The sequence below is a fragment of the Mustela lutreola genome, chromosome 10 (genome assembly GCF_030435805.1).
Source record: "Mustela lutreola isolate mMusLut2 chromosome 10, mMusLut2.pri, whole genome shotgun sequence".
Taxonomy (NCBI): Eukaryota; Metazoa; Chordata; class Mammalia; order Carnivora; family Mustelidae; genus Mustela; species Mustela lutreola.
Genome location: NC_081299.1, coordinates 5,160,560 through 5,175,241, shown reverse-complemented (window position 1 = coordinate 5,175,241; position 14,682 = coordinate 5,160,560). Strand labels below are relative to the sequence as shown.

Genomic DNA, 14,682 nt, shown 5'->3' with positions numbered 1-14,682 from the left:
TGTGCCTCTCGTGAGTACTGATTCCATCAGCTGATGCACCAGTATCCAGGACGTGATCTCACATCTCCCTACATGCATGTGTCCCCCTTAGATTTTAGGCCTATTGGCTACCCCGGAGCCTTAGCACACTGACGGGTTCAAGAAAGCTCATGAACTTATTGCCATATGGCTTTTTTCCCTTGTCCATTTGGAATGATGCTCTTTCCAGTTCTCCTTGACCACAAACCAAAGCACACTCACCCTGAATGAGTTCAGTTCATGGATCAATGTTTCTCCGTCAGGCACTGACACTCTAGAAGTGGAATAGTCCGTTTTCCCCAGGTTCCCCAACTGCTTCTGGAAGCTGGCATCAGTATCTGTAACTGATGAAAGGGCTTTTTATCTTCATTATTCCTTGCCTTTCCATATTAACTTCTAAAATTTCCCTTCTCATTCTATTTTAAAACCAAACCTGCCCTCATAAGAAAAGTGAAAATACAAATTTAAAAACTTATGTTCTTGTTGGCTCTGACACCCTGTATATAGAACATGTATACAATGATTATTCAGTATTTTCCTCATGATTTGTGCTATTTCTAATATTTAAATTACAACATTTTATCTTTCAGTTACATACTTGTTTTTCTTGAGTAAGAAGTAATAAAATTTTACTAGCTCTTTAAACTTGTAGGTCTTAAAATATTAATAAAATCAACATGCCCAAGTAACACTAGTTCCCCCCAAACAGTATCAAATGGCAGATTTTCCCTTTTCCCCAAAAGTCATATGCTATGTGTTAGAGTCAAATAACTAAGTAGGTATTATTCTCCTAAGTAGGTATCATTCTCTACAACAGCATCATAAATACACAGAATTAGTTATAGCTTGAATTTTATAAAATGGCAAATGATGGAATATTGGTGTCTGCTTAAAAACATGGCCTTCACACCATGGTACTGATAGCATTTGCAGACTAATGGTAGATGATAAGAACTGGAACAAAGCAGAATTTGTACTCTGACAAGAAACACAGAAGTCAGGACATAAAATCGTGGACCTAACATGAGGTCCTAGGCCCAAGCAGCAGTGAGCAGCACAAAGTGGACCAGACAATAAAGAAAACATTTAGAAATTTTAGCCTTCAAATACCCCTAAAGAAGTTCCAGTGCTAGGACATGGGTTAACAATAAACAGCAAAGAAGATACACAAATTCTTTTGCAGAGAGGGAATTGGATGGTTTCAAGGGACCAAAAAAAAAAAAAAAGTTATTGTGTCTATCTCATGCCCTTATATCCATGGCAAAAGAGACAAGTAGTATGTTAAACTCCCTATCAAGGAGACAAAAAACTCTCAAAGACTGGACATGGTCTATCCAGAGGCTGCCTAGGAGCTCCTCATGATATCATCTATAACAGCAGGTGGACGTTTTTGTTTTGTGAATCATGACAAGACTTGAAAAATATAGCTACTATTTTTAAAAAATTTTATTGGCCTTAAGAGAATTTCACCCCTACTGTGTAAAATACCCCCATCTGACAATGATAGAGACCATTAATAACATTCGGGGGACAAACCAATAAAGGCTTCCAAACTTATATTAACATTCAGGAAGACAAATGAAGGGAAAGACAGCTAAACTAAAAAGTTAATGTAATTTGATCTCTACATTATAGATCTTTCCTCTACTATATATATAAGGCGAGCAGGCTGATTTTTCTAAAAAACGTCAGTTATCATGAGTGATCCAATTCCTCTGGAATGTTCCTTACCTCATATGTGAGAAAAGTAAACGTGCATCCAAAAAAAAAAAAAGAGTCCCTAGTTTTTCATTCAATTTAGATCATAAATATTCATTTGTTGTTAAGGACAGGAAGGGATCACTAGAGCCGCACTGTAAAATTAACCCTTTCGGTTGACAGATGCCTCATGGTCGGGGGAGGCAGGGGTGGTCTACGAATCTGTATTATCAGAAACATGAGTTCTTCAGTGGAAATACGCGGAGATCACTCTCTATGCCGTTTGGCTTTCAGAGCAGCATTTGCCGCGACCACCAGCATCATTACCACCATCACCGGCAAGTCGGCGTGAAGGGCCGCAGCACTGGGGGCGGCGTTGTGCTCACACGCGCCACGCCCACGCAGAAGAGGGCGGGCCCGCGGGCACAGGTTGGGGGCTGCCCCGCTGACTCACCGCCAAGCCGTCCCGGGCGCGTCCCTGTCACCCGCGTATCTGGGGGCTTGGCCATTGACTCCACCGTAGAGCTGCTGTCCCAGAGTCGTAGTTTTGTTTCCACTGGCGCACACCTGCTGCGGAGGCAACTTCGAGAAAAAGAACGACAGAATACGTTTCAAACATTAGAAAATCAAAAGCGAGACAATAAGCCCAGTAAAAGAACACGAGTCCCTTCCGCGGGAACCGCGTTCACTCGCTCTCCCGCTGCGCCGCGACACGCTCCACACTCCCGTTCCCAGCACGGTAGCTGCGAGAAGGCCCTCCCGAAGGTGTGAATTTCCTTCTACAGGCAGTTTGCAAACCAAAATGGACGAGGACGTCTGCTCCTCAAACACGGTCCCAGCGGGCCAGGAACATACGGCAGGAGTCCCCGCGCTGAGGGGCAGACGCGCTCCCATCTCGTTTCGCAGCACCCGGTAGGAGACGGACAGGACGTCGCGTGCGCGCGCACGCATGCACACGGATGCACGACGTCGCTCACGTACCGGTTCCCGGCGCGCGGCCTCGGCGCGGGGCCCGCTGGACTCCCTGGACGCCGCGAGGCGGACGCAGGGCGCGTGGGAGCCGCTGCCGCCCAGGCTTCCGAAGCCGCTGGAGGCGCCTCTGTGAACCAGCTGAAGGAAGGAGGAGCCGCGCTCGAGTTCTGGCGACGCCGCCCGGCGGAGAGTGGCAGCCGCCCCCTCAGAGCTTACACTGCCGCGGCCTCCCTGATACCCTGCGCCCGGGCGGAGGCGGCCGCCCCTGACTGGGCTGCTGACAGAAAGAGCCCGTCCTCGCCTTCCGGCGCTTCTCGGGGCAGGGCCTCGTTTTCTAGTCTACGCGGGCGCTTCCAGAACAGCGAGTCTTTAGAAAGCCGCAGAGAACGGAGGTGACAAACCACGAAATAAACTCTGTGCCAAGCTGAGAACGGACGGGAGAAATGCAACAGACCCCAAGCTTCGCTCCGCGAACATCACTCGTGAACTCCCGTCTGGAAACTAGCGGGCTCGCGGCTACCGGTTTATTAATGGAAGCTCCAGCAGGAATCGTTGTTGGCATTTGTTTTCGACAGGTGGTTTTCCCCGCGCCCGCCTTGTAACAGCCAGACGCGGAGACCTGCCATCCCTGGGTCCCCACCTTTAAAATCGGAATCATTTTTTTAAAAAAATGCTGCAGCCCAGCCCTGCAGCTCCGTGCAACGGTACCGGTCGGGAAACAAGACGGCGGCTCTGGTTTAGGAACCGCTTCCCTGTCTTCCCTGCCGGCTTGGTTTGCTCGGTTAGAGGACGATCCTACAAGAATGTGCTGTGCATTTACTCCTCTCAGTAGAAGGAAAACAAGATGAATAAGAAGCTGATGACAAAACTAGGAAGATAAAAATTGCCAGAACGCAGGGCGTGAAGATTTCTACCCCCTTGTGGTGTATTTTTTTGCGAGGTCACTTCGCTAAGATCGACTGTTACAACACGATCATGGAAATTCTGTGTTTGCTTTTTTAAAATCTCACTTTACCTGTAAGAGAAGTTTGTGAATTTGTTCTTGTAGTTCTGTTATGTCTTTGTCATGACTGTTTGTCTTCCTTTTTCTGGTAGCAAAAACATCCTCACTCAACGGACTCCTGCGAAATGCCAAGCAGAAGATGGGGTCAGGCAGTTCAAAATTAATTTATAATGAAGTCTAAAGTGATTTTTAAACAGAATGTTCAAATAATAAATCTATACTTGTACAAAGCAACTCTTTGACTTCAAATAGAAAATATAAAGCTATGGGACGCCTGGGTGGCTCAGTTGGTTAAGCAGCTGCCTTCAGCTCAGGTCATGATCCCAGGGTCCTGGGATCGAGTCCCACATCAGGCTCCTTGCTCGGCAGAGAGCCTGCTTCTCCCTCTGCCTCTGCCTGCCTCTCTGTCTGCCTGTGCTCGCTCGCTCTCTCTCCCTCTGTCTCTGACAAATAAAATCTTTAAAAAAAAAAAAAAGAAAGAAAATATAAAGCTAAATCCCATCCGTGGAGGCAAAAACAAACAAACAAACAAAAAAAACTAAGATGTTATGAGGCTACTTTGGGTCCCCTAGAGCGCTAATCTTTCGACATCTATGTCGGCATTGTTTTGCAGAAATCTAAAGTCAGTGAGGAGTAACCTCTTTAGATACCAAAATATCTGCAACAACTACTGGTCTCAAAGTTTAACTGAGTAACCTATTGTAGAAATTTTTTAAGGCCCTAGGTCCGCCAAACAACATTGGATGTTTAACATACCTAATCACTTCAGCAACCCAACTCTTGGTGCAACCGTGGCTGTCAAAACCTGCAGTCTTGTTTACACCAGAGCATTTCAAAACCATGACCTGAACACAGCACGAGTTAGATGTGCCAGCAGAAAACATCACAGAGAAGAAAATGACATTCATTAAGGACCTTCTATGTGACAGGAACCATGCCACTTTTATACAGCAAGAATAACATTTTCTAAACCCTTACAGTGTGCCAGGCACCATTCCAAGTGCTCTCCTTCACTGGAGCTGAAAACTTCTCGAAGTCACCTAGCTGGTAAAGTCTAAACAGGTATTCACGAAGGGTCCAGAGTCTAGGCTTTGGAGTACACTTTTGCCACCACAGTGTATCGCCTCTCAGTACCTCAGTAACTCAAATACTATTAACGTGATACACTAAGTCAGACATGTCATCTCCTGAGTCCCCACAACTCAGGAATTAAGAAGCAAGAATCATCATGATGCCAGAGAGGTTGGGTCACTTGCTGACACTCATACCTGAAAAGCAGCAGTCAGGGTTTGAATCTACATGCCTGACTCCAAAGCCAGTGCCTTCCCTCTTCTATTCTACCACCCTGCTGTTTCTCACAACTTTTGACACACAACTCAATTCCCTAAGAACTGAGATACTTTCCCAAAGATTGAAATAATTATTAATTACCAGTGTCATAAAAGTAGTCAGGTAGAGCTCTGCCTTTGGAGACAGAGCCCCATGGCAATGTCTTCTTTAGCATGCAGACCGTGGGTTGTGCCCACCGATAGTTATCAACACAGCATGATGTATGTGGAATATACATGGCAAACTGTGCTTGAATGCACCACCTGACACACTGTACACAGCACCCCCTTGTCCCGTCTGCTACCCGTTTTCCCTCAGCTTCCCATTGGCACGTGAGCTCTGTGGGGCCAGTCTCTCTGGCCTGCTGTGTTCACCTCTCTGGTACCTCCAGCTGTGCCAGGCACATAGAAGAATGAATCCATCAGTGAAGGAGCAGTCTTGGCCGGGAGTGGGGGGTGAGGTTACATCTGACCCATGATAAATATGGCTATGCACTATGAGCTTGATACATTCCAGAAACATTTGGTTTGCTTGTCAAATGAAATTCTGGAACAGAAATAGAACCAACTACTTTGTGTTGTGAGATCTATTCCTGTCTGTGAAGCTTTCTACAAAACCAGGTTGTACCTTTAGTCAGTAATCACATAACTCGAGATAATGAATGTGTAGGCTGTGGAGATGCAGTCTTGACCCTAAAGTGGCAAATGCCATGGAGTGCTAGGCCACTGGCTATGGAAGGATACTGCTTGAGGAGTCAGGGAGAAAACCTAGTTCTTCTCTCCACTTCCCAACCTCCTCCTCAAGTGACCTCTACACAAGTTACTCTGTCGCCAAGTATATGGATATTATCTGGAGGATGCCCACAGAGAGGTGGCTAGGTTCCCTGCTGAACACCCTCACTGTACCCCCTCATTGTTCCCATTTCAACCTCACACTTGCCAAAACTCCACTCAACATGCCATTTCTAGGTCCCACTGCACTGTGGGCCCCAGGTCAGGGGAGATGATGTCTGTGTGGTCTACCATCTTAGTCTCAGAGTCTAGCACAATGCCCAGCATAGCAGGTGACACATAAGTACTCGTAAAAACAGTTGTATAAATATAATGGATGATTATTTCAAAAGAGCAATGAACATTTACTAGACTCTAAATTTTTCCCTCACATCATCCTGGAAATTGAGGTGAAAATGCTGATAGGATTTTTTTTTAATTGCAAACACTGTGAGTACTTACGTTATCAGTTAATTTCATATGTCATGTAATTACACTGAACGGACAATTGGGGCATCTAGGACATGGCTCTGGCACTGACGGGGAGGGCACAAAGACCAATGGACAGACACCCAGGGGACACCTCATGAGAGCAATCGTACTTGCTCTAGGGTTTCCTATAGTCCTACTAAGCAACCACCTGATTTTATTTTCCTTTCCCTACAGATTTCCTTACCAGGAAAAAAAAGGGTCCTTTCTGGCCAACATGAATAACACTGACTTGGCAGTCATATTTCTGATCCTAGTTACTACATGAGTTTTCTAGCAGAAGTTGGTCTCTTGAGTTAGGGCAGCAAGGAGCCCTTTTCTCCTATTAGGTTCTAGACCTGCTCTACTGAGAAGCCAATCCCAAAGCACAAAGACCTAGGAGGACCTTGGGACCATTTTTCACCATTGTTAGGTATCTTGTATTATGTAGTATTAAAACACAACAAAATAAGTCTTAACTGGTACACCTATGTTTTCAGTTTTATGCTTATGTGCACAAAGCTGTATGACAAAACACAAAAGACATGATTTCTCAACCTTAGCATGATTCTAAAGAGTTAAGTACAATTTCCATGCTTAAAAAAAAAACCCCAAAAGATACCACAGGGGAACCTATGGCCCAGCTGAGAAATTTACAGGTCAATTTTAATTTTAAGCCAAAAAGGCAAGGGACTGGGAGTATTTTAGGCTCCAAGAGAGGTGGGCCACTGGACAAGTAGCAGTAATCAAAGAGGCTAGAGTCAGCCATGTTGTCAGGAAAAGAAAAACTAAAGCATCTAATTTTTAAAAATAAAGATTTGATAAAATGGACATAAATAAGTGGAATTTGACAGCAGAAGCTGATATAAAATGGTTTACATGGTCACTAAAGAGAACTTTAAAATTCAGAAAAGAAAAAAAACCCACACACACAAAAAAGACACCTCACCCCATTACCCTACACAGAGTCAAAATTTGTATTTTATTTCCTTTCTTCTTCTTCCTACTTCACAGTGTTTATGTGTCATTTGAACACATTTATATTCATACAGTATAAACAATTTTGTATGCTGCCTTTTAAATCTGATATATATTTCTCATGTTATATAATCTTTGGAAAAATTTCCTTTGGCCAATTATACAACATGTCAAACAAATAGTCTAGAACTTAATGATTGACATATAAGCTACTCTAAGTCTGCCATTATGATTGAACATGGTGCAATATATCTTTTCTTTATAAAGCTCTTCTATATTTAGGCCCATTTCCTTAGACTGTTTCCATAAGGTAATCATGAGGGCAAAGAGGTAGAAATCTTTCAAGGTCCTTGGCAGACCAAAAAAAAAAAAAAAAAATCTGTGCCTTATTTAGTTATGTGTCAACTGAGTCAAAGGGAGTCATGTGTGGAAGAATACTATTTGGTAAGAACGGTAAGAACGGTCTTCTAGAACCATGAACACTGACTGACTTACGTTCGAACTTTATGCCGACCAATGATGAAAGACACCTTCCGGCTCCATGGGTTCACAAAGCTGGACCAGCTGGAGTCCAAGATGACATAATCTCCATTTTGGGTACAAAATCGGATGGGTGAGTGTTCAAAGGGAGGGTGGCCTGCATACTTCAAGACTGTAGAAGATAATACCACAAGATTAGAATTTATTGAATGCATATTTAGTGCAAATATTTTTTCTAGGAATTTATTTGTAAGTTCTTCAGATGTCAATACAGAAAAAAAATAGTTTTAGCAGCTTCAACACAGTGCTCACTTGTTAAAGGTTGAACTCTAGAGATAAAGAGTTTATGAGAAGCTCTAACATGAAATGAAATGAAAAATTAGAGCAGAGGAGTCGTTACAGAAAATCTTCCTCCTATAAAGAAGCAGGTCATTACCTTTTTGGTGTACAGTGAGCATGAGAGAATGATCTTCTGGATGCAGATAAGCTAAAACGGATGTTCCCATTAGATCCTGAGGTAGATAACCCAGCAAAGGCACTGCTCTGGGATAGAGATAGAGCACAGATAGCGTGTTACATGCAGCAAGTAATTTTCAGACTTTATACACTTTCAACAATACTTTTTAACTTAATTCTACCTATGAAAAAAAAAAGGCATGCAGAAGATATCATTCCAGCATTTATAAAAGGGGTCGTGGGGAAATGGTTCCACAATCTAAGAGATGCTGGGCACTGGACATGTGTTGAAGTCGCCTATGGAACTTTCTAGAAAATGATTCACAGTCTCACTACTGGCTAACTAAATCAGTTTCTGGAGTAAGACCAGAAATCTGTATTTTTAGCAAGTTCCACAATGGTCTCAGACACCCCTCCCAATTTACAAAGTTTACAAAGGTTACATCGCAATGCAGAAGAATGCTGATGGTGTTAAGTGAATAAATCAGGGTGCACATTTATCCAGCACGATTAAAACTGTGCAGAAACAGTGTCTTCCAGAAGGTAGAAACAGACAGACACCAGGAACACAAAGACATGTGCAGAATGCAGCTTCACAGGAAGGCAGTGAATGCATAGCTCTCATGGTCAAGTTGAAAGAACGGACTCCATGAGTGTTTTCTGTGAGTCCAAATTCACAATCAGTTTCTAATACAATGAATTTAAGCCATTACCAGGGTATCTGCAGCTAAATATTCTTACTCCCTACAGATTCCATGATACAAAGTATTTCATCAATTACTGTTTAGTTTCAGGGTACCTATTATTAAATAAACCTATTTTCAGATGGTAAGATTTTTTAAAAATCAAAATGAAAAGCTATCATAACTGTGCCAACCATTTTGACTTTGTTGGTTTCCACTTCCATGTGCCCTGGTGCACTGAATGCCTGATTTTCTGATTTCGTGAATAAGTAAATTCAAAAATAAACATGGGAAGAAACAGAGGGTACTCAACAGGGGATAACAGTATTTATTTTTCCAAATAAAAGTATTAAAAAACAATAAGCAATGACTACTATCTGCTATCATGATTCTTTAAGAGCACTTTAATACCAAAAAAAAGTAAAAAAGACATGAGTTCAAAATGACTGATGCTTTAAATTAAGTAAACTTAGCTTTACAAAAAAAAAAAACCACTTCTTATTTCTCCTTTTGTTTTTCCCTTCACTTCAGACTAAGAAACATTTCATCGAAAGGTATTTTAGGAAAGCACTTGTCTGATGGAAATCATGTTGGTACAGGAGCTGGAGGCCAGAGTTAGAGTTTTGGTCTCCTTTTGAGGACAATCACATACCATGTCCAGGTTCACTGTCCTCCTGTGTAACATGGAACACCAATTCCTGACTTACCTAAAGCAGACTACTGTCAAATCAAACACAATTTGCAAACTGTATAAGTAGAACACGCAAGATCCTTACATTGAAACATAAACTTCAAGCTAACAAATCAAACATGCAAATGGCTAGACATCTGTTTCATAATGTGGATATACATAAACATAATGTAAATGTTGTCATATTTCTATTTTCAGAAATAAATTTTTTCCAGGCTTAAAGAAGCACTTACCTTTCCTCTATTTCAAGAAAGACACATCCTGGGGTGTGTGTTGTGGTAAAAATTCTTTTATCCACCGGGATTCGAGGAGCTACGAGAAACAGAAAGACTCACCTAAAGGCAAATATTTAATTAGTCATGTCCTTAACTGACCACTTACATTAAAGAGGGAACAGTATCTCATATGAACCGGTAGAAACCTCACTCGGGGGCCTGGCCTTCAAGAAGCCAAGGCTACGGTTATATTATATAATACTTGTCGTTACTAACTACATTTTGATTAGCTCAAAATGCAATGGCTACTGAAGTTCATTGTAAGTCGAGTTTGTGTGCCCGGAATCCCTCATCACAATCCAGCAGGCCGAGCTGGCGGAAATGAAAGGTCAGGCCTGGGGGGTCTGGTGGTATTTGGTGGTGCTGTGTGACTAAGTACAATGAATTTGGTGTCAGTTTTTAAAATCTGGGTCAGAAAACTCATACGGTCAGTGCTTCTGTATTAACGCATGAATTTAGAAATGTAGTTCTGCCATCAGAGGACAGAACTACAGCTTCCACTCTAGGCCTTTCAGAATACTTAAAAAATACAAATTCATTCTTGTGACCTCATAAGAAACTATGCAACAGTTTTCATGCTCTTTTTTTTTTTTTTAAAGATTTATTTACTTGAGAGAGAGTCTGGGGGAGGGTGGGGAGGAAAAGCAGAGGGAGGGAATCTCAAACAGACTCCCCACTGGGCATGGAGTCTGACTCACGACTCGATCCCCCAACTGGTAAGATCGTGACCTGAGCCGAAACCAAGGGTCAGGCGTGTAACTGACTGAGCCACCTAGGTGACCCCAAGTTCCATGCTCTCGTTTCACACACGGCAGAAGCCAGAGGCCACCAGTCACCAGTACAGATTGGATCAGACCAGGTTATCAGTGGCCAAGTCTGTGCTTAGATCTTAGGCCGCACTGACCTTGAAGGAGACAACTATGGAGAAGTCAGGGTCGGGAAACAGAGACACCAGGGCAGATCAGCTCTAAATGCCCAAGAGTTCAGGGCCAACATGAAGCCTCGAGCACTCTTTTCTGGTGCTGCAGCTGCAGTTAACAGGCTTCCACCTGCTCCTACCTGCACTGCTGTCAGGTTACGTTTGATCCAGAAGCTGGCCCTCCTGCCTTACCTTCATAACCAGAGTGAATCTTCTCCACCAGGATGAGACAGCAGGGCTCAGATTCCAGCTGGGCAGAGCTACATACATGCAGCAGATAGGGGATAATCCGGACTGGGCAGTAATGCTTCTCTTGCTCTGTGTCTTGGCCTCCCCTGAAAAGCACAGAGATGGTGAGTAACCTGTCCTGATGCATTCAGGGAGCCCAGCGTGAAACAAGGCCTTGAGAGACGCCTTCTTGGTGATTTCTGAAAGAGACCTACCCAAATCTAAAATGTTTAAATGTGTTTATTTTAAAAAGAAATGTTAGTTTACGTTTTCAATGCCCAAGGATAATTATACTCATTCCTTATCCAATAAAAAAGAGGAGTTATGGGGAACCAGCTTAGTGGGTTAAAAGTGGAACCTGCCATTCCATGACTTTTCTTCTGACCCAAATCATGTGACCTCCTGGTCTTACCTCACATGCCTCAACCAAGTACCACATGACAGCAATCAGGTTTCCCTGTGATCATGCCCCCCAAAGCCAGCTCTCCACCACTCCTACCTACACTCTCTCGAGGGGCTGACTTCGTCGCAGAGCTTCACGACTACCTGGATGGGCACAGGGCGCTGTGTGGGGGGAAGCAGGCATCAGGAAAGCAGGGTTAGAACCTGCTGGCCGAGCCCTGGCCCAGCTGGGCAGGGGCAGCTCGACTCCCAGCCTTTCACTCCGTTTTATAGCTCCAGCTGCCCAGAGGACATTTCTCCTTGGATACACTGTGGTCCCCTTAGTAGCGACGTGCCCGCAACCGAACCCATACCCCCCTGTTTCTACAGGTCACACCTTGCCTCTCCCACCACTGGCCGAAGTCACTTTAGGTGGTCTTCAGCTGCCTAGAAGCTCCATCTCCCTGTGTCCTGGTGCTCCCCCCCAACCCCACCTCGCTTCCTTGCCTCTACGCAGACCCTGGTGCCTCCGCTCCCATGTCCCTGCTTCCGTTTGAGGAAAGAGCAGCCTGACCCTGACCCTGACCCACCAGCTGTCCTGCGTCTCCCGCCTGTTCCTGGGCCTGCATCTCCCAGGCTCATCCCGTCTCGGCTTCTGCATGCTCTGTGTGCGCTGACCAACCGAGCACCCATCTCCAGCCCGGACTTCTCCCTGAACTCCAGACCCACCTACCGATGCTCTGACAACACCGCAGAGTTCAAGTTCCACCAGACAAGGCCAATCAACCTGTCTAAAACCAGGCGCCGGACTCTTCCCTCCTCGCTCCGGCAAGCGGCTCTTTTCTTGCACACCCAAAACTGATCCATTAATGAACTCCAACAGCTCTCCCGAACAAAGGTATCTGGAATCCCCAAGGTACGTCCATGTGTTCCTGCTGCCACTGCCCAGGGACAGCCCTTCTCTCCCGGCCCTCCCTCCTGCCCCCTATCCCTGCCCCTTCTCCAGCGCAGCGCCTGGCGAGGTCCTCGTAGGCCAAGCCGCGTCCCTCTAAAAAATGCAACTGGCCTGTCTCTGTCCACTGAGGATTCCCAGAAGCTGTGTGAAGCCTGGTTGGTCTCCAGACGGTAATGCCGTCTCCCACCTCAAGGAAGGAGGGATCATGGGAGAAATGACAGACTCCACATGTGCAGTACGACACGTCTAGGTGGCGCATGGGCCGCTGTGCCCAGAGCAAAGGCAGCTGTCAGCGCCCACGGGGGTACCCTCACACAGCACTGGAGCGAACCTGAAAGGGTTCGTGCTGGCCACAAGCGAGACCATTTGAGCATCACAGAGATGAACGAGCACCTTCTGTTTCTGTTCACATTCTGAAATGCTGATGGAGGAAATGATCCGCGGTCTGCGAACTGCTTCAGCATCAGAGGGGGGGTGGGCTGAGGAGCTGGCGGTGGTAGATACTGTAAGGGCCTGCCCCTCCCAGAGGAACTTGCTTGTGGACCCCAGATGTAGGGGCGGGGCAGGCCGGGTGGAGACGTCCAATCGGTGGGGCGCACGTATATCCACTAGGGTGAATTGAGATCCAATTGGCCACCTGTGTAGGGGCGGGGCTCAGCCAACCCCATAAAGGTTGGTGTTCCTGGCTGTCAGAGGAAGCAGGAGAGCCCTTGGCTGGAGCAGAAGGAAGAGTCTGCGGGAGCCGAAGAACCACCGTCTGTGGTCCCTCTGCTGGCAGTCTCCAGCTGCCTGTAGCCTCCAGCTGCTGGCGGTGTCCCACCTCTGGTTGACCCAAGCCACCTGCAGCCTCGAGCCGCCTGCAGCCCCTAGACGCCAGCGGTCCCGAGACACCAGCGGCCAAGCTGTCAGCGGTCCCGACGCCAGCAGTCGGAGTCGCCAACGGCCCCTAGCCGCCAGCAGCCTCGCCGCAAAATGCTTCGCCACCCCGAGCCACGAGTGGCCTTGTCCGCAGCGGTGGCCTCCTCTGGGTGGCAGCCTGGACAGAGTGGCATCGTGGGGAGCAGAGTCTGTGTCATCGGGTTGTCCTCCTTGTCATTGTCGCTGTCATCGTTGCCTCTTCGTCGTCGGGAGCGGCCTCGTCCGGGCAGCGGCCTCGTCCAGAGAGGCCTCTTCTTGGGAGCGGCCCTGTCCGGGGAGCGACCTCATCGAGCAGTGGCCTGGTCCTGGGAGTGGCCTTGTCCGGAGTGGCCTCTTCTTGAGAGGGCTCCGATCACGGAGCAGCCTCATCTGCAGAGCGGCCTCGTCTAGAGCAGCCTGGTCCGGAGCGGCCTTCTTGGGAGTGACCTTGTCGGGATCATCATCGTCGCCTTTTCGTAAGAGACAGCCCTGACCGGTCAGTTTGATTCTTGATGCTTGGAGCAAAATAAAGCTTTGCTTGACCTTCGCTTTCTATCAGTCTCGTTCCTTTGATCACGGACCCTAACAGATACGACAGAAGACTGGCTGTGGGTTAAAGTCATTGAAGCTGAATGGTGAGTCTGTACCAGTGCACTGTACTCTCTCCCCTACTTCCATGTTATTTTGCAAATTCCAAAAGTAAAGTTTTCAAAAAAATGATTAACCTGAACAAAACATTCCCTTCGGAAGTCAAAGCTCCCTGTGGTCTGGTCCATGTTTCTTCATCTCCTTCCACTCTTCTTCTTAGTTTCCTTGTTACTCCTCCACAGGCCAAGCGTGCTCTGCCCCAGGGCCTTTGCACTTGTCTGGAACACTCTCCCCTCAGGTAGAGGTATGGCTTGCTCCCTGACCACCTTCAGGCTCTGGCTCCAATCAGGCTTCTTATTATAGAACACTCCTTAACCACCCTGAACACACTAGTAATCTCTCTCCTGCCCAGAATCCCCGCTCCTTCCCTCCCCTTCACTGTTCCACATGGAATTTACCACCAGCGGACACACACGTAGGTACCTGTTTGTTAACCGTCTCCCTTCCACACACAGAATGGAAGGTCCACCAGGGCCAGAACTTTGCACCTGTAATCTTGCCTGGCTCAGAAAAAGGCAAAGAAATATATTTACTAGCAAAATAAACACAAACAGCACTGTTCTAAGGTCTTCGTTAACAGTTCCTCTGTGAAGGACTGAACGGACCAACACAGCCCTCCCTCCTGTGGCCCATCTCTGGGGTAGCCTTCCCCAAGCACTGGAACGCTGTGAGCTCAAGGGCTCCGACCCTGTGGAGTGCTGACTGGTCCATTACAAGGACTTTTCTCTTTAGTTTTCCACATCTGGACCCTTTAGTAACTTCAGTACTCACGCTGGCAATTGTGATGTCACTGAACCACATTTCCTTATTGCAAAAGTAACATGAACATAGCA

General features: G+C 46.2%; 1 protein-coding gene across 1 annotated transcript in view; it reads right to left on the bottom strand.

Annotated features, from left to right (window-relative positions):
- Positions 1 to 14,682, bottom strand: part of PER3 (period circadian regulator 3) — a 60,735-nt gene that overhangs the window by 36,514 nt on the left and 9,539 nt on the right. The window contains 8 exon segments of the mRNA XM_059137380.1: positions 2,167 to 2,234; positions 2,236 to 2,298; positions 2,698 to 2,826; positions 3,704 to 3,809; positions 7,732 to 7,888; positions 8,153 to 8,259; positions 9,780 to 9,858; positions 10,933 to 11,075. Coding sequence (XP_058993363.1) covers positions 2,167 to 2,234; positions 2,236 to 2,298; positions 2,698 to 2,826; positions 3,704 to 3,809; positions 7,732 to 7,888; positions 8,153 to 8,259; positions 9,780 to 9,858; positions 10,933 to 11,075 — 852 coding nt within the window.